The 21,065-nt window shown below is 43.2% G+C and overlaps 1 protein-coding gene across 2 annotated transcripts in view; it reads left to right on the top strand.

Annotated features, from left to right (window-relative positions):
* Positions 1–21,065, top strand: part of nfatc3 (nuclear factor of activated T cells 3) — a 112,852-nt gene that overhangs the window by 11,348 nt on the left and 80,439 nt on the right. For both annotated transcript variants that reach the window (XM_033036302.1, XM_033036303.1), the window contains exon 2: positions 17,432–18,545. In XM_033036302.1, the coding sequence (XP_032892193.1) occupies positions 17,432–18,545 (1,114 nt within the window). The remainder of the gene's footprint in view (positions 1–17,431; positions 18,546–21,065) is intronic.

Raw genomic sequence — 21,065 nt, 5'->3', positions numbered from 1 at the left:
GGAAGGAAATAAAGCTCTTTTTAACTTTAGGGAAATAATCTCTGGATTGTTGTTTAAGTCGTGTGCAACTTAATGAATGGTTGAAAGAGTGGTGCAAATCAAGAGTTTAGATTCACGGGTGCTAGCACAAGCATTGGGTAAATATGGAGCTGCTACTTCATGTAAACCATGCTGGGATCTAGGGCCATTTGAGTCTGATAACTATGGTTAACGATGGAGCTTGACACATGGTCTTTCTGTTTATTAATTACAGCAATTGCAAATTAAAAATTGTTTTTCTGCTAATCGCATGACCTGAAAAGAAAATACAGATTTGTTAAAATAAAACTTTTTTACACTATCTCCCTTGGGCAAAATCCAGTCCAATAATGAATCAAACTATGTTCACAATTTGTTACAGATTTGCCACAGAAGGCTGTGGAGGTCAAGTCAATGGATATTTTTAAGGCAGAGATAGATTGTGTGAGGGGTTATGGGGAGAAGGCAGGAGAATGGGGTTAGGAGGGAGCAATAGATCAGCCATGATTGAATGACGGAGTAGACTTGATGGGCCGAATGGCTCAATTCTGCTCATCACTTATGACCTTATCTCCCCCTTCTGCCGGCCGGACCCCATCTGCCATTTGGTCATGGATTTGTCCCTCTTTCCAGCTTGCATGCCATAACAGAGATCGGGGAATTATGGGGTGGATGGGAGAAGGGCAGTTTGGAATATAAAATGCATCTTTCAAAACAAGTGTTTTACCATAAATCCCACAGCTCTTGCTGCAGGGCTGACTCTAGTGTATTGGCCAGTTGTACCTTCCTGGATTCCTAAACCTGATACTTCACACTTCATCGAAGAGACAGTACTTTATTGTTTAAGAATAAGATGTAAACAAAAAATCATTTAAAAAAAATTACCTGCTTAGATGTAATTTTTATGTTCAACAGCTCTAAAGAAAGTAGGAGGGTTTACGTATGAGTAAGATCAAAGTCAGAGCGGAGCAATTTGGAGCATTTAACAATAATAATGCATCAACATATCAAGGGAAAATATTAACAAGGTAAAATTGACGGCTCTCTGAATAGACAACACTCAAAACTAGATATGAATTAATTGAAATTAAAGTTTGCATCCATTTCAGAGATGTGGTTGCATGGTTTCAGACTGAAGAAGGGTCTCGACCTGAAACGTCACCCATTCCCTCTCTCCAGAGATGCTGCCTGTCCTGCTGAGTTACTCCAGGTTTTTGTGTCTATATTCTGGGTTACTTGATGTTTAAAAATGACCAGATCCCCTCATTCTACTGAATTCCAATGAAATGAGGGCCAACCTGCTTAAGCATTTCTTCATATGTTAACCTCTATCCTACAAATCAACCTAATATATTGCTTCCCTTGTGATTGCATCATCCCTTTAGTAGGAAGAGCTAACCCAAACGCAGTGCTAGTATGCAGCTTCCCCATTCCCTAATGATGTTGCATCAAATTTCCTATTATACTCTACTCCTTGCAATAAAGGCCAACATTGGCCTCTTTTATCATGTGCTCAACGTATATTAGCATCTGTGTCATCCTCACAATTTGTTAACCCACCTATTTTGGTATCTACATTTGTGGCTGTTGTATTGTTCATCACTTTCCGAACCAAATCAATGTAGAAATCAATGTAGATTGCAAATTATAAGGTGTCAGCACCGATCCCTGGGTCCCACTTGTCACTGACAACCTGAAAATAACCTATTTATCCGTACTCAATTTTCTGCTGGTTATTCACTCCTTTTTCATGCAAATGTATCTCCCAGCTCTTTTATGTGCCATATTATCAAATATCTTCAAGAAATCCAAATATGTAACATCTAATGTTTCACATTATGCTTCCTGTTTGTTACATCCTCAAATAATTCCAGCAAGTTTGCTGAACACTTTTTTTTGTTGAAAAATCAAGCTAAATCTGTTTGACTATTTTAGGATTTTCCAATAGGCCTGCTATCTCCTCCTTGCTAATCAATTCCAGTATTTTACCAGTGATAGATGTTAAGGTTAACTGGCCTAAGGTTTCCTGGTTTCTATCTCCTTTCTAGAGTAGAGTTGCATTTGCTGTTTTGCAGTCCTCTGGGATATCTTCTGAATCCAGGGAATTTCCGTAGATTGCAACCAATGACTGCATCAACTATCTTGGCAGCTACTTCCTTTTGAGAAGTTTAGGATTCGTTGGGGTCAGGTATCCGTGCTCCTCTAATTTTGGGCTTTACTTATCTGTAAATTCAATGTTAATGTAATCCCAAGAATACCCCCTCAAATTTTTGCCTCCCTTTTTAATGTGCTTTTTAAAGCCAAGACTTTGACCAAGTTTTTGATCATCTGCTTTAAGAGGTTCAGTATCCAATTGTTTGCTTGGTAATGCTCCAGTGAAGTATCTTGGTTGTTTACAATATTTTAAAGTTGCCCAGGAAGTTAATGAAATCCAAAGAATGTCCTGGATCAATTACTTATGATGTCAACTAGCATTTTTTTGTAAAAAGTGGATCAATAACAGCAAAAAATGGAGGATTGTGTTATGAATATTCATTGAATATCACTAGAAATGTGGTCCATCCATGGCGAGCTATGGTCACTAAAGTAACAGTAACCAGTAAGAGATAAAAGGATAGCTTTCCTTAAAGAAAAATATATCCATTCTTCTGATATAAAAGTTGTATAATAGTTATTCTTGGCCCAAAATTTAGGATAAAATCTCAGTGACTGTTGAACCTAGCAGTATTGTGTAGCTGGACAGGTTGGTTTTTGGTGGCTTCATGAACGTTTTAAAGGTAGGTGATCTTAACAGCACTGAAGAATCCATGCGTGGTAGTCATTGACAAATTGCTGTATCTGCCAGAATTGTTCTACCTACCACTTGTTCTTTAGGCTGCAGGTCCTTGTTTGGATGCCCTAATGCCCATATTACTGTGTTATTCCCCAAAAGTCATGGTGATATTGTCTTGTGTTTATTATTTATTTACTCCTGGATCTGTTGGCTGTCCTTAACAAATGATTCTTTCTAAGAGAAGCTCTTTGCAGGTGCTAATTATGATGAACTTCAATAAATCGTCAGTTCGGCTTCGGTGTTTATTGAGTAGAGCTTTCTTTTGCATTGTTTTTGACTTTCAAAATTAATTTTCTAGAAAATGCAGACAATATTGATTCAGGCAACATTTGTGGGGAACCTGGTATCTAAGTGTTCTAAAACAAAAGGCTACAGAGCCAGTGCATGTAGTAATCTTCCAAAACGTCTAAATTCTGGAATAGTCCCAGCAGAGCAGAAAGTAACATGTAATATGGCCAAGGAGAGTAAATAGAATTTTATCAAAATTAATAAAATAGAAATTGCTTTAAGTACCCTTTAGATGAATGACCATTGACTTGAAATGTTAATTTTGTTTCTCTGTTGACATCCCAAAGTCTGCTGAGTATTTCCAGCATTTTTGCTTTTATTTCATATGTTCAGCATCTCAAGTATTTTTTTGTAAAAGGGAAATTTTGTTTAACCATATTAAAGACATTCTTTGAGAATGTAACTTTCAGCATAGTTGGGGGAAACCGTTGTTTTTCTTTTTCCAAAATTAATAAGGTACCACACAAGATTCTTTCATAAAGTAAGGATTCTTGGGCGTTGGGTGAGAAGGATGACAAATCCTAAATTGGGATGGATTGACGATGAAGGACAATGGAAAAAGAGTTTGTTTTAGGTCGGCAGATGGTTATTTGTGGAATACAGCTGACTTAACACCACAAATTCTGACTATCGGTTATTCAGCAATTTGAAAACCCCGGCACACCTGGTTTACGCCCTTCCTTTGCTAAGAGTGATAGCTTGATCGTTTTAAATGTTTGCTGGACTAGCACAGTGTACTGACTTAATTTTATTGTTTTTGCAGTTTGCAATTTATAATAATTTGATTGGAGTAATTAGAATGTAACCATATTTGTTGCTGATACAAAGTTGGGAGAATGATCAGAGAAGCAAGCAAATAAACTGCAAAGATATTGACACCTTGTGTTTGTGCAAGAAATGGGATGGAATATAGTGTGAAAAGTGAAAGAAGTGGTCTGAGGAAGGGCCTTGACCCGAAACGTCACCCATTCCTTCTCCCAAGAGATGGTGCCTGTCCCACTGAGTTACTCCAACATTTTGTCTCTCATCGGTGTAAACCAGCATCTGCTGTTCTTCCTACATATAGTGTGAAAAGAAGCAAGGTTATTCATTTTTGTCGGAAGAATAGATCTTTTGGGTGAGTTGTCAGTGAATATTGATCTGGGTGTGTTGGTATACAAAACATGAAATCTGCTGATGTGCAAAACACGAATGTGTAGGCTCGGGAAGCAATTCGGAAGACAGATAATGCGATGATCTTTATTGCAAGGCAGTCTTAGTACAAGAGGAAGTTTTGTGCTTTATTGCAACTACAGGTAGTGCTGACAATTGTTTTGATTTCTGTGCTTAGGAAATTCTGTATTAACCTTGAGTGCCGCCTAGCTTGGATTCACTCCTGCGATAAAAGAACTCGACTGTAAGGAAATATTGAATAGAGTTGTTCTATGCCCATTGGTGTTTGAAAGAATAAAGTGATCTCATTGGAGCAAAATATTAGAGGGATTGATAAATACTAAAAGGCTGCTTCTCGTTTTTTAGAAGGGTATTTACTAATTTCTGGCTAATTGTGTACTTCGAGCTTATTTCTCAAATAACAGTGTTACATTTGTTACATTCTGATCTGCTCAGATATAATTGTAAAATGAGTTAACGGTTCAGGACACAAGTGCGGAATAGTTTCTATGCAGATTGAGTCTTCAGAATTATGAGTTGAACACGCCCAGTTGTCCGGTTCGAAAGATTGAGAAATGGTTGTAACTTTGGATGAACTGCAGGAATATCGGTTTGGGGGGAAGGTAATGTGGTTAGAATATTTGGGTTTATGTGGCTTATTGCTGTTACTGTGTTACTGTGAAATGTGTGGTTAAAGGTATTGGCCGATTCATCTAACAGTAATGCTGGAGAACCATCGTCACATGAACTGTTTGGATTGAAGAAGCTGTTTAAGAAAGAACTACAGATGCTGGAAAAATCGAAGGTAGACAAAAATGCTCGAGAAACTCTGCGGGTGAGGCAGCATCTAAGGGGCGAAGGAATAGGCGACATTTCGGGTCGAGATCCTTCTTCAGACTGATGGGGGGGGCGGGGAAAAGAAAGGAAGAGGCTGTGGAAGAGCTGGGAAGGGGAGGGGAAGGAGGGAGAGCAAGGCCTACCTGAAATTGGCGAGGTCAATGTTCATACCGCTGGGGTGTGAACTACCCAAGTGAAATATGAGCCGCTACTCCAAGTTGCGGTGGGACTCTCACTGGCCATGGAGTAGGCACAGGACAGAAAGGTCGGATTCGGAATGGGAGGGGAGTTGAAGTGCTGAGCCACCGGGAGATCAGGTTGGTTAATGCGAACTGAGCAGAGGTGTCGGGCGAAGCGATCGCCAAGCCTGCGCATGGTCTCACCGATGTAGAGCAGTTGACACCTGAAACAGCGGATGCAATAGATGAGGTGGGAGGAGGTGCAGGTGAACCTCCGCCTCACCTGGAAAGACTGCTTGGGTCCTTGGATGGAGTCGAGGGGGGAGGTAAAACGACAAAACATGTCCTGCGGTTGCAAGGGAAAGTACCAGGGGAGGGGTGGTTTGAGTGGGAAGGGATGAATTAACCAGGGAGTTACGGAGGGTGCGGAAAGCCGAAAGGGGGGGAGATGGGAAGATGTGGCCAGTGGTGGGATCCTGTTGGAGGTCGGAGGATTATTTGTTGTATGTGACGGGTGGAAGGTGAAGACAAGGGGGACTCTGCCCTTGTTACAAGCGGGGGGGGGGGGGGGGGGGGGGGGATGGGGAGTGAGAGCAGAGCTGCGGGATATAGAAGAGACCCTGGTGAGAACCTCATTTATAGTCGAAGAGTGGAACCCCCGTTCCCTAAAGAATGAGGGCATCTCCGATGCAATGGTGTGGAACAACACCTCATCCTGGGTGCAGATGTGGCGTAGACGGAGGAATTTGTAGTAGGGGATTGCGTCCTTACAGGAAGCAAGGTGGGAAGAAGTGTAGTCCAGATAGCCATGGGAGTCAGTGGGTTTGTAGTAGATGTCGGTGGACCTGCGATGGAGAAGGTGATGTCTAGAAACGGTAGGGAGATGTCGGAAATGGTCCAGGTGAATTTGAGTGCCGGATGGAAGTTAGTGGTGAAATGGATGAAGTCAGTGGGTGCAAGAGGTAGCACCAATGCAGTCGCCAATGTAGCGGAAGTAGAGTTCGTGGATAGGGCCACAGTACGCCTCGAACAAGGATTGTTCGACGTGCCCTACAAAGAGTCAAGCATAGCTGGGGCTCATGCCCGTGCCCATAACTACGCCTTGGATTTGGAGGAAATGGGAGGAGTCAAAGTAAAAGTTGTTGAGAGTAAGGACCAGCTCCGCTAGGCGGAGGTGAGTTAGTAGACAGGGATTGGTTGGTTCTGCGGTCGAGGAAGAATCTGAGGGCTTTAAGACCCTCCTGGTGGGGGATGGAGGTGTAGAGTGACTGGACATCCATGGTGAAGATGAGGGAGTGGTGGCCTGGAAAACAGAAGTCATGAAAGAGACGAAGAGCGTGTGAGGTGTCTTGGACATAGGTAGGAAGGGATTTGACCAGGAGGGATAGGATGGAGTCGAGATATGTGGAAATATGTTCAGTGGGACAAGAACAAGCAGCAACAATGGGTCTGCCAGTGCAGTCAGGTTTGTGGATTTTGGGGAGAAGATAAAATCAGGCCGTGCGGGGCTGGGGAACGATGCGGTAGAGGCTTGGGAGGGCAGGGAGCCGGAAGCGATGAAGCCAGTGATGGTGCTAGAGAAGTGGCGGAAGTGGCAGTGCTGTTAACAGCTGCGGCTCGCCTGCAGTCCGTCTGTCTTTACATTTTTCTGTTGTTTTTTTTTGTCTTGTTTTGGTTAAGTTTTAGTTTGTTGGGTTGTGTTAGAGGAGGTGAAACAGGTTCTCTGTCTCTTCCTTCGGGGGAATGCGACTTTTTCGTGTCGTATCCCCCTTCTCTGCCTCCGTCTGCGCTGAGGCCTAATGGCGGAGCTGGCGGCCTCCAGCCTGCGACTGACCCCAAGGCTCCGGAGGCAGAGCTAGCCAGGACTTACCAACGAGAGGCTGGCCGTCTTCGGAGCTGAGGCAGCGGTGGCCCGACTTGCTGGTGCGGCTTTCTGGCTTTCGGCGGCAGCCTGGAGCTGATACAGCGGGGCTCGGAGCTGAGACTGCGGGACCCAGAGCTGGGGCAGCGGCCTGGAGCTGGGGCGGCGGCCAGGAGCGGAGACTGCGGGACCCGGAGCTGGGGCGGTGGCCTGGAGCTGGGGCAGCTGCCCGGAGCTGATGCTGTGGCGGTCCGGCTTTTGGCAGCGGCAACATCACCATGGAGGTCCGCTGGACTGGAGGACGGCATCTTCGGCCTGGATCAATCGCCTCAGCGCAGAGGGAGAACAAGGAGGGAAGAGACGGAGACTAAGACTTTGCCTCCATCACAGTGAGGATGTGCTTGGTGAACTCACTGTGGTGGATGTTTAATTGTGTTATTGTATGTTTTGTTATTATTGATTCTATGTATGACTGCAGGCAACATAATTTCGTTCAGACCGAAAGGTCTGAATGACAATAAAGGAATCTAATCTAATTCTAATGGCCTGGTGCTCGTCTGTGGGGTCATGGTTCAAGGATAAGTAGGTGTCCGGTAAAGACCGGTAAAGGTCAGCGCGCCGGACTACCACGGCACCTCCCTTATTGGCAGGTTTGATCAACCAGTCGGGGTTGTTGCAGAGTGAGTGGAGCTGTACATTCAGGGGGGGAGAGGCTAGAGTGAGAAAGGGGAGTGAAAAGTTGAGGTGGTTGATGTCCAGTCGGCAGCTTAAAATAAAAAGTTCTAAAGCGGGTAGATGGCCACGAGGGGGAGCCGAAGAGGAGTGGGTTCGTTGGAGACAGGAGAAGTGGTCATTACTGGGACCCACCATCACACCCAAAGGGCAGAGGGGACACTCCTGCCCCCTCTGCCCTTTGCCCCCTCTGCCCTTTGCCCCCTCTGCCCTTTGCCCCCTCTGCCCTTTGCCCCCTCTGCCCTTTGCCCCCTTTGCCCCCTCTGCCCTTTGCCCCCTCTGCCCTTTGCCCCCTCTGCCCTTTGCCCCCTCTGCCCTTTGCCCCCTCTGCCCTTTGCCCCCTCTGCCCTTTGCCCCCTCTGCCCTTTGCCCCCTCTGCCCTTTGCCCCCTCTGCCCTTTGCCCCCTCTGCCCTTTGCCCCCTCTGCCCTTTGCCCCCTCTGCCCTTTGCCCCCTCTGCCCTTTGCCCCCTCTGCCCTTTGCCCCCTCTGCCCTTTGCCCCCTCTGCCCTTTGCCCCCTCTGCCCTTTGCCCCCTCTGCCCTTTGCCCCCTCTGCCCTTTGCCCCCTCTGCCCTTTGCCCCCTCTGCCCTTTGCCCCCTCTGCCCTTTGCCCCCTCTGCCCTTTGCCCCCTCTGCCCTTTGCCCCCTCTGCCCTTTGCCCCCTCTGCCCTTTGCCCCCTCTGCCCTTTGCCCCCTCTGCCCTTTGCCCCCTCTGCCCTTTGCCCCCTCTGCCCTTTGCCCCCTCTGCCCTTTGCCCCCTCTGCCCTTTGCCCCCTCTGCCCTTTGCCCCCTCTGCCCTTTGCCCCCTCTGCCCCGCCCCTTGCCCCGTCCCCGCCCCTTGCCCCGTCCCCGCCCCTTGCCCCGTCCCCGCCCCACTGCCCCTCTGCCCCCCCCCACTGCCCCCTGCCTCTCTGCCCCCCTGCCCCTCTGCCCCCCCCCACTGCCCCTCTGCCCCCCCCGCTGCCCTTCTGCCTGCCCCTCTGCCCTTCTGCCTGCCCCTCTGCCTCCCCCTCCCTCTCTGCCACACCCCTCCCTCTCTGCCACACCCCTCCCTCTCTGCCACACCCCTCCCTCACTGCCACACCCCTCCCTCTCTGTCACCACTCACTCTCTCGGGAGACCAGCCCTCCCCTGTGATGCCATGCGCCCCCCCCCCCCGGTTGGGGATGGGACCCAACGTGTCCCACGTGGTCTAGTTGCATTTTAAAATCTCATGTACGTACAAATGCTCATTCCTACAAATAACAGAACTAGTTTTCCCTCTCTACTTTTAGTAACTGTTCTTTATTAGCAGCCTTGTATACTCTTGATGTCATTCATTAAAATACTGAGGATGTATGGCTGCCATATCAAGGGATTTTTGTGTATTTTCTGACTTGTGGGCAACAGTAAAAATGAAACGTTCGCCAGCCAGGGAAGATTTGTGATTTGATCAACAAAAAATGTTCTAACCCTGGCAAATAGAAAAGAAAAATGCACAATTCTCGTTGAAATACATGGCTCCATAAAGTGGACTTAAGGGGGATAGCTCCCCAAGGCTGGATAATGTTTATCCCAGGCTACTTTGGGATGAAGTGGTTAATTATCTTCATTAGTTGGGCAGTTGAATACAAGAGCATGGAAGCTATGCTCCAACTTAATAAAATGTTGCTCAAACCTCGGCTGGAGTACTGCAAGCTGTTCAGGTCGCCTTACCATGGGAAAGGTGTGATGGCACCAGAGGAAATTTACCAGCATGTTGGAGCATTCCAGTTATGAGGAGAGACTGGAGGCGCCAGGTTAAGGGGGATATGATTGAAATGTATAAAAGTATGAGCAGTATAGACAGGATGGACTGCTAACACTTTTTTCCATAAAAGATGTAGATAAAACTGGGCACATAAATTAAGGCTAAAGAGTTGGGGGAGGGGTCCTGATGGGATATTTTTCACCCAGTGAGAGAGTACATGGAATTCACTGCCTGAGTGATTAATGGAAGCACAGTTGCTGATGGCAGTTAAGAAATGTCGAGAAAAGCATTGGATTGCCAAGGCACAGCAGTATGCTAAATGCTGGAAGGTGGGATTAAAATCTCATGCCCACTGGTCAGTGTGGATGTGGTGGACTGAATAATCTATTTCTATGCGACAAGATTTTCTAACCAGTGAGGTTCCCAGGATTCACCTATCGTCTAAGACATGCATTTATTTTCAGTGTCTTTGCATTGCTTTTCAACAATTTCAGATTCCGCATGATTAATTGGTAGAATCCCTATGAATTTGGTTGTTACATAAATGGCTTTACGCATCAGCTGAAACTCTGAGAAAAATCTCCAGAATCTGAGCTCTTTCCTGTTTAATATTATCTCATAAAACCCAGAACACAAGGATTAGCCAATTCAAAGTTTCCTTTTTTCCCCTTAAATATAAAGAGTATCATTGTTAGTTGGCTGAGTACCTTTAGTACAGCAAAGATTATAGTGACTTTCAGATTTTATTTTAATAGTGATTAAATATGGTGTTATAACTTAGTTGGCAAATGAAAACTGTACTCAATTGGTACCAATTTAGATGCTGCAGAGACGAGTATATTAATTTTTAAATCCATTAGTACAAAACAATGGTGCAATTCTGCTAGCTAAATGTGCTCCGATTGACTACTGCTTAGAAGCTCTTAGCATAATGCAGTCTATTTGACATTTTAATGATCAGTACTACCTAAAGTGCCTTTATTGGCCCAGCCCCACATTTACAGTACTTTCTAATAAGAAGCTGGTCATTGACTTCAAGAAGCAGGATGGTGTACATGCCCTTCGCTTTATCAAGGTGCTGAAGTGGAGAGTCGACTTCCTCAGAAGGCTAAGGAAAGTCAGTATTTCAATGACTCACTGATTTCTATTGGGATGCTTTGTAGCTTTGTACGGCGATTACTCTGCCAAAGACCATAAGAAATTGCTGTGTGGTGAACGCAGCCCAGTCCATCACACAAACCGTCCTCTTCTCTTTGCTCTCTCCCACACATATTGCTTCTGTCTGCATAAGCAGCCAACAAAATCAGGGGCTACTCGCGCCTTGGTCATTCTCGTTCCACCCCCCCCCCCCCCGCCCCTCCACTTCCTTCAGACAGAAGATACAGAAGCTTCATAGCACTTACCACCAGATTTTAAAAAACAGTGTATTTTCCATTGTTATCAGACTCTTGAATGGACCTGTTGTATGCTAAGGATACAACAGTGGACTTGTTGTATGCTAAGGATTCCCATATCCGCACTTTCTCTGGGACTGTAACCATATTCTACCTTTTTAGTCTTGCACTACCCATGCATGGTTTGATTTGCCTGGATGGCATGCAAACAAAGTTTATTTTTCACGGTATCTTGGTCTATGTGATACTAAATTAATGCCAGTTCCTGGAAAGTAGAATCTTTAACCATTTTGGTTACGTTTTTCACAACTCTCATCTTCATTTGTATCACACAAGCAATTGCATCTTTTATATAATCTGAACATTCTTTGGAAAATTAATCCTCGTTATGGATGTCCAATTTATTTGTTTACCCGAAGATTAATTCAGTGTTACAAACCAGGAATGCTTCTTGCTATCATTTCATAGGATATTATCCAGGTCAATTGGATGTTGTATAAAAATGTAAACACACATTTAATTTGGTGAATGATGCTTTCTACAGAGGTCAGTTACTCATAGGACCAATATGCATACACCTGATCCTGGGTCTGCCACTGGAGTGAAACTTGCAGCTGAAAACTATGAAAAATTTAAATAGAACATTTTTAAGATTTTAGTCAATCTCTGGAAAAATTCCCTAAAACCTTTGGTTCAATGTAGACTTAGACAATTAGCATTTTATATGGTGATAGGATAGTGTTACTGTTATTGTGGGCCTGGGTTGCACAATGGTATTCATGCCAGAATTGTTGGTCCATACTATTATCAGTCTGAGAAACTGACAGCAACTTCAGAATGTTTGAGATCGTACAGATCAATGAATAATTTGTGAAGTTGTTTTGACACGCCTTCACAGATTGTGAGGTTTTTGGCCACTCTATAATCAAGGGAACCCAATGGAAAGGACCTTAAATTCTTAATCCATATAGCATGAGGTTGGTAATATTTTTGCAGACTCCTTAATGATAAGTACTGTTTTGTAAAGTATCTGGGCCTAAAATACAAATTTTACAGCGCCTTCCATAATGTTTGGGACAAAGACCCTTTATTTATTTGCCACTGTACTCAACAATTTGTGGTTAAAGTGCACATTGTCAGATTTTAATAAAGGCCATTTTTATACATTTTATACATTTTGGTTTTACCATGTTAAAATTACAGCAGTGTTTATACATAGTGTGTGTTTTTCTTCCCCCCCCCCCCCCATCCCACATTTCAGGGCACCATAATATTTGGGACATTCGGCTTCACAGGTGTTTGTAATTGCTCAGGTGTGTTTAATTGCCTCCATGTAGGTAAAAGAGAGCTCTCAGCACCTAGTCTTTCCATCACCTTTGGAAACTTTTATTGCTGTTTATCAACATGAGGACCAAAGTTGTGCCAATGAGTCAAAGAAGCCATTATGAGACTGAGAAACAAGAATAAAATTGTTAGAGACATCAGCCAAACCTCAGGCGTACAAAAATCAACTGTTTGGAACATCATTAAGAAGAAAGAGCACTGGTGAGCTTACTAATCGCAAAGGGACTGGCAGGCCAAGGAAGATCTCCACAGCTGATGACAGAAGAATTCTCTCTGTAATAACAAAAATCCCCAAACACCTGTTCGACAGATCAGAAACACTCATCAGGAGTCAGGTGTGGATTTGTCAATGACCGTTGTCTGCAGAAGGCTTCATGAACAGAAATACAGAGGCTACACTGCAAGATGCAAACCACTGATTAGCTGCAAAAATAGGATAGCCAGGTTAGTTTACCAAGAAGTACTTAAGAGCAACCACAGTTCTGGAAAAATCTTGTGGACAGATGAGAAGAAGATTAACTTATATCAGAGTGATGGCAAGAGCAAAGTATGGAGGAGAGAAGAAACTGCCCAAGATCCAAAGCATACCACCTCATCTGTGAAACACGGTGGTGGGGGTGTAATGGCCTGGGTATGTACTGGCTCACTTATCTTCATTGATGATACAACTGCTGATGGTAGTAGTAAATGAATTCTGAAGCATTTGGACACATCCTATCTGCTCAAGTTCAAACAAATGCCTCAAAACTCATTGGCTGGCGGTTCATTTGACAGCAAGACAATGATCCTAAACATACTGCTAAAGCAACAAAACTGTTTTTCAAAGCTACATAATGGTCAATTCTTGTGTGGCCAAGTCAGTCACCCGATCTGAACCCAATTGAGCATGCCTTTTATATGCTGAAGAGAAAACTGAAGGGGACTAGCCCCCAAAACGAGCATAAGCTAAGGATGGCTGCAATACAGGCCTGGCAGAGCATCACCAGAGAAGACACCCAGCAACTGGTGATGTCCATGAATCACAGACTTCAAGCAGTCATTGCATGCAAAGGATATGCAACAAAATACTAAACATGACTACTTTCATTTACATGACATTGCTGTGTCCCAAACATTATGGTGCCCTGAAATGGGGGGTACAATGTATAAACACTGCTGTAATTTCTATGTGGTGAATCCAAAATGTATAAAAATGGCCTTTATTAAAATCTGACAATGTGCACTTTAACCACATGTGATTTTTAAAAATATTACAAATCTCAAATTGTGGAGTACAGAGGCAAATAAATAAATGATCGGTCATTGTCCCAAACATTATGGAGGGCACTGTATAGGGCTCTCGCTTAACTTTTTTTCCCTGTTGCCAGCCGGGCAACCTTGGCAGCTTTTTAGGTTGCCAAATGACATTTTAGGTAGTCATTTAAGATGGCTTGCATGACGCATGCTCGGACGAAGTGCGTAGTTACCAGTCGGAATTATGCTCAATGAAGCATTCACATATTATTTCTGCTTCAAATAAAGTCACAAACTAACATATTCACCAATCAAGACATGATATATACGACAATGACATGCAGCAAAATTATAATACGGTATCTCAACTCTTTTTACACATTGCAATGAATGCAATTTTTATTATTTCTTTCCACTTCCAAACAAAAATGTGGTTGGATTATTCAGCGTATGATCAACCTGTGTCAATAAATCCTGGACCTTGATAACATATATGCTTAACCATGCACACTACAGATTGATGCATATTTTCTGTGAAGGACTGAAAACTATCATGACATGGCAATAGCATGGGTCGTTATTGCTATTGGTACAGAAACACTCTCGCTTCCCACTTAATTTATCCACCACAAAATATACAGGTTGCAAGGAATTTTCTAAAGGCATTTTATAATAATAGCTGACAAAACTGACTATACCCATCTGACAGGTTAAACATTACACTAACTGACAAGAGATGGCCAAAGGACATAAATGCAGTAAATGTTTGGTAATATATTTAAAGGTGTCAAGACGCCACATTACGAGACATTCAGATTAGATGTATGTGGCAATGAAGATACCCAGTTTGTAAGCACCATTTAAAAAAAAAATTGTTGATAAACGCTTTTTCCATCATTCCCACTTCAGAATTAACATTACAATATCAACTGAAATATCTCCTGACCAGATTTGTGATGTATCTGACTGACTGTCGAAGTAAAACCTGGATAAATCCAACGTATAGTTGTGAATGTTGCTCATTAAATAACTACAGTACTGATACTCCATATTAACATCATTGATTTGCCATTAAAATGAATTCTGTAATAACGTGTCAGTGACAATCGAATACTGCGGTTTTAATGTTTCACGTGTTCAAAATTTAATTAATCCATCTTTATGGATTAAAACAAATAATAACATTGGGAATTAAAACATATTTGATTGCATTCCGTTATCAAACATAGTCAATGTTAGCTCTGAAGGCATTTACAGCACAATAGGGTCGGGAGGGGAGGGGGGGGGGGGGGGGGGGGGTGTGGTGTATGAATCAGTGCAGGATGGATAGATGGTGGTGGTGATGGGGGGGGGGGGGCTTGAGAAGGCAATCGGTGTGGATTGGATGGATTGAGGCAGGGGAATTAGTGAGTGTTAGTTGGAGTAGGTAAAATTATGAGGGGAGAGCGCGGGGGATGTCAGTGGGGTTGAATGGGGGGGATCTGTGCAGGATGGATGGGAGGAGCAGTGCAGGATGAAGGGGAGAAGCATTGCAGGATGGATGGGAAGGGGGGTCAGTACAGGATGAATTGGGGGACCAGTGTAGGATTGATGGGGAGTGGCAGAAGAATCAATGCGAGGTGGCTAGGGAGATCAGTGCAGGATGAATAGATGGGGGGGGGGGGGAGGGGGGGGAGCACAGGGGATGTCAGTGAGGACTGAATAGAGGCAGGAATGGGGATCAGTGCAGGATGGAGAGGAGGGGTCTCAGGATAAGGGGAGTGGAGGGGGCGTACAAGAGAGAGAGGAAGGGGCAGAGGAGGTGGGAAGGAAGGCCAGCGCTCCTCGGACAACATCTATCAGGCACAGAAATCGCAACCAAAATATGGAGGGGACCGCGGACAGAATATCTTGGCAGCCGCGCGCGCATGCGCTCACTCGCACGCGCGAGGATTCGGAGGCCCCGTGAACGGTAATTTCAGCTCAATCCAGCGCTAAATGCAGCTCAACTGCCTGTCTCGCCTACAGCCCTGTCTCAATCCAGACAGGGCTGTTGGTTAACCTGGCGGGACAGGCAGAGTGAGCTGGGTTTTGCACTGGCTGTGGGCCTGGGGGCACCGCGCCCGTCTGACTCCCGACGCCCTGGCCACCCCCGGGCGTGTGAAGGCTCTCGGGTGGGGACGGGGATGGCCCAGTGGTGGTTCGGCAGCGATTGCAGCGCCGGAGACCGGGATCGATCCTGGCTGCGGTGCAGGGCTGCCGAGAGTGTTTTGGCAAGTCTCCCTCCTCCAATCACCATCCCCCCCCCTACTCTACGTCCGCCTCTGACCGACACCTCTCTCCTCCAAGGGTCTGTTTTGAAAGTGCCGTTGGCGTGGCAGCAGCTGCTGCTAACAGGCCGGGCGGGTGCGGGAGGAGGAGATGTCGCCGTCGTCACTGCTGCCTGTCTTTAGCTCCGACCCTCCGTCATGCCACACTTAGCATCTTTCCCACAACCGTCGCCGACACAAAACGTCACGTTCCTTTTCTCCAGAGATGCTGCCGGACCCGCGGAATTATTCCAGTTTTTGTGTGTCTATCTTCGGTATAAACCAAGTTGCCAAGCCGGGCAAAATGACTCGCCGTTTAGGTTGCCCGGCGGCACTTTGAGTGGTTATTGGCACCCGGGCAACCGCCAATTTCGAGCCCTGCTCTATATGTGCACTCATTCCCTTTTAATAGTTTGAAATATTTCAATAAAATGAAAATGCTGGATATTTTAGCTTCTGCCTAAATGTGTCTTTTCTATTTGGCACCGTATTATGTTTAAAATATGTGTTTTTCCTGAAACACTTTGAGACCATTCTTGTGATTGACTGGTCATTCAATTTGATATTATTGACTTTCTTGAAGAGAAGATACCAGATAGTGGCAAGTTTCATTAAAGGTGTTCTTGTCACGGAGATAACTGGATCTTTGATAGCTTTCTAAGGTTAGCAGCTAATGCCACTACTTCACCATTGTTTGCAAATTCAAGGCCAGAGAAACAATGTTGAATGTAGTTACGTTCATCCTAATGTATCATTCATTGTATGTTTTAAAGCTGTTCCCCAGCGTCACAATTCTATGTTTAAAAGTGCTGTTATTTAAATTTAAAGGAATTATCTTTTCTTGTATCGAAAGATTTGCAAAGAAGGTTTTAAGACTTTCCAATTTCTTGTAAAAGTTTCAAAGCTCTTTGAATACGATGAAATCCAATATATTTATATTGAACATAGAAACCATGCTGTGCACCATAAAATCTTACAAAGTGCAGTGGCCTTCATTGACATCACTGCTGTTTGTTCTCGGGGATCTTTAAAATGCTTTGAATCATTGGACCAGCTGAAAAAAAAAGTTTTTATCTCACCTGAGGGACAGCGTCTTTGACAATTGTCTTTGACAATGTTGTGTACTTTGGACGCAGAAGTGCTAGCCTATATTTAATTGCTTTAAGTCTTGGAGTAGGTTTTGGTCTATACCAGTCAAGTTAAATGTATACTGATATAATATTGTACATCAGGATACAGAAGAGTTCAGGTAATTTTTCCTCTTGGAGGCTAATTCTGTCTCTTGGCCATGCATTTCTTGTAACATGCATTAAAAAAAATCAATGGTAAATACATTGGTAAATTTAGCAATGCTTATGCACATACACAAATCAATATCCCAATATCTTGCATCATTTACATGTGATAAAATAGAAAAGGGAGAGGGATGTTAGTGGACTTCAACTTTATACCACAAATGCAATTAATCTTGTAGTAAGTAGTTCTATAATGATAGTAGAAATATAGCAAAATAAAGGTATAACTTATTTCTCTTTTTCTTTCAGATACAGAGCCTGATGATTCTGCATCATTTTACAACTTTAATGATTGCAACCAATCGTCAAATATAATTCAACCAATAGGTATTCATCACCATGAAGCGCAGACATGTTCCACAATATTTTCATCGCCGCACCCACTGCAGGCTTCGAATGTCCAAGCGTCAAAGTATAGTCTAGTAGGTGCTCCTAAACCATTTGAATGTCCTAGTATTCAAATCACCTCCATCTCTCCCAATTGTCCACAAGGAATAGGACCTAATGAAGAAGTGCATGCAAATGGCACAGATAATGACTATTTGGACAGACCATCCAGGGACCATCTCTACCTTCCTCTTGATCCTTCTTATTACAGGGATGCATCGCTAAGTCCAAGTCCTGCTAGCAGCATTTCTTCCAGGAGTTGGTTTTCAGATGCTTCATCTTGTGAATCTTTCTCTCACGTATATGATGATGTAGACGCTGAGTTGAATGAAGCTGCTGCTCGATTTACACTCGGTTCTTCTCCTAGTGGATCACCTAGATGTTGTCCAACAGATGAGTCGTGGCATCCAAATTATGCTTTTGTAAATTCGGTATCGCCTAGACAATCACCTTGCCATTCACCTAGAGCTAGTGTTACTGATGAAAACTGGCTCAGCCCTCGTCCAACATCAAGACCATCATCCAGACCCACTTCTCCCTGGGGAAAGCGCCGGCATTCAAGTGCAGAGGTCTGCTATGCAGGCTCACTTTCACCCCACCATTCACCCACACCGTCTCCTGGTCACTCTCCAAGGGGAAGTATCACAGAGGATACCTGGCTGAATAACACTCTTCTTCATGGTGCCTCCAGTCTAAGTCCTGGGCTCATTCCATTTCAGTGTTGCCCTCCAGAGACTGACATACCTTTAAAATCGAGGAAGACCTCCCAGGATCAGGCTGCTACTGTGTCAGGGAAAATAGATTTGACTTCAGATGATCAGGGAAGATTATCACCTTCAGTTGAATCTCCAGTAGATGATCTGTCTGGGACTCTACATCCTTTAAAGAAAGATTTGTTAAGTGAACAGTTTCTTTCTGTTCCCTCACATTTTACTTGGAACAAACCAAAACCTGGTGGCCATACACCAATTTTTCGGTAAGTTCAGTACTTTTTTTTATGCATGTTGCCTTCAAGAATTTTTATAAAGCCAAGCCCACCAAATTGGAGCTAAGGATGTTTGCAGTTTGGCATAAGAATGATGATTAATATTTTTTTAATTAGAAAATTAAGACAGTAATGAGTGTTTCTGAGTTAGCATGTTCTTTTCCTTTGAAATGGCCAAAAATGAAGTTAAAATAATTATTGCATTAGGAGTCTTGATGTTAGGTTCATCTTTTGATTGACCTTAAGATGAAATTCCATGTAAAAAATAATTAAGTGCGCCAAGCGAGAGGCGTTTGTAGCAAAACCTGTAATTTGTAATTTTGTTCCTTGAGTGAATAGCTCCTACCATTCTCAGGTCCATAACCTCATTCAGTCTCATGAATTATTTACTCCTGCCAATAATCCCTAAATTTCTTTATATCAGTTAGGTTCCAATAATTTCTCTGTCTCTCAACAAGCCCATTAATACCTACCATATATTTGAGTTTTATGAAACTTTGGTAGTTCGCAAAGGGCTCCAGGCTGCAGGGGGACCTGGATTAGTGCTGGAAAGTGGGTGAATTGTTAAGAGTTGGTAAACCATATGGGAAGAGTTTCATAAATAAAGGCTTGGAATGTAAATGCAGGGGAGTTGGGATGAACTGTTTAAACCAAAAAGTAGGGTAGCAACTGGTAGCTTGGCTACATTTAGAATGAGATTGTGCTGCTTGTTTCAAATAAGCTTTGTTTTGGAGGATACATACAGGATTGCAACTGATTTAGATGGGGTTGTGGAGGGAAGCTGTTCTATTAGCAAATGATTCAAGGTTTAACATTTTGGTCAAAAGGTATAAGATGTGAAGAAAAAAACATTTTAGTACTCAAGTAGATAAGGGTTTGGAAAGCAATGACTAAAGTTGATGGAAAGTGAAGAGGGGCTTTGAAAGCCAAAGATGCTTGAGAGAGGACATTTTTTTGAGGGCTTTAGGAGAAGTGTTGGGGAATGGGACTGATGGGATTAGCCTCAATGGGTTGAATGACTTCCTTTGTTACGGTTATACGTTTCTTTGATTCCGTTATCCATCCCAGAGCTGAAAATTTCAAAACTCGTATTAACAGATTTTTGTTAAAGTTTGCCACTAACCATGTACTGAATGAAGTATTAAGTTTGTATGGCTTCCGATTTTGAATAGTTTTAGGAGCATGCTAGCACAGAATAATGTGTTCCTTGAGTGAATGGATGGGATCATTACCATGAATATTAAATTAGGCATATCTACACATTTAAAAGAAAACTGAGGCAGTACAAATGATGGAAAACCAAAGTTAGCATTTATTGACTTTGTGTATCCAGAATGTGCTCCAAGATCATTATTGACATGAAAGCAACGTATCATCTCTACAGGACCAATCCCTTGGAAAAATGCAACAATGAAATAGCGATCGTGCTTTTTCAATCGATCCTTTCCTGGCCAATGTGCCAGAATTCTCTAACCCTCCCTGCAGCTATCTGCAGTTGACTTGCAATCTGAAATGTGTGAGGTTGCTGTTTTAGCCAATCTCTTGTTGTATCAGAGCAAGTCCCTTGTCCCTTTGCATTGAGTTGAAATTTCAGAATAAGTGATCAATTCCTCCACCTGTAATTGGATTAGTAATCTTATTCAGAACAGTGACTTGGTGCTTTAAGGGAAAAATTGCCTTTGAAGACTTGTTTCAGGTGTTTTAATAGCAATATATATTTTGAAATGTTGTGGGGTTGCAGAGTTATTTTTCATTTCACAATTCCATCCTTTATCAACCTTAACTTTCCTGCACTCCATACCTTGCTCCCATTCTCTTCCACCATCAATTTCAATTTATTTTGTTTTTCACCTCTGCATTTATTACTAATTTCCCTGTCCACTTAATTCCTTGCATCTTTATGAAATGCTGCTAGATCTTGTTTAATTTAGTTCTTTATTCGAATGTGACCATTTAAACTATCACCTGATTTCTGATTCAATATTTAAATTATAGCATTCTATTAAAAATTTAATGGACCAATATTGAATAGAATGCTATAATTCAAATATTGAATCAGAACAATGTCCATATAGTTTTGTATCTTGCCCAAGTGATCATTATTAGAGAAGAAAAATAAATTAAGGTTTTCTTCTGAAGTTAACAGTACCCAAGGGAAACAATCTCAAATGGAAGAACTTCAGTTGCCCCAAGAATCTCCATGGTATAAATGCCAGAATTTGTTTGTTAACCCCTCTCCCTCTCCCTGTATTGTTTGCAACAAAATCTGATTCCTGATGAAGTTAGGACAGACTTGCAGTGTTGGCAACTGTCTCGCTCATCTAGACTCTCAGTCTGAAGTTACATTTGTATATTATATTTGCATCATAGCCTTGTTCCATTCCTAATCACTATATACTATTTGCTATATATTTCTTTTGGCATTACAGCTGCAAAATGCACCATATATTTGAAGTGGAAATAACTAGATTCCCCATGAGTCAAAACTAGAAATTCAAACCAATTCAAAAA

The sequence above is a fragment of the Amblyraja radiata genome, chromosome 17 (assembly GCF_010909765.2).
Source record: "Amblyraja radiata isolate CabotCenter1 chromosome 17, sAmbRad1.1.pri, whole genome shotgun sequence".
Taxonomy (NCBI): domain Eukaryota; kingdom Metazoa; phylum Chordata; class Chondrichthyes; order Rajiformes; family Rajidae; genus Amblyraja; species Amblyraja radiata.
This window is presented reverse-complemented; position numbering and strand designations above follow the sequence as displayed.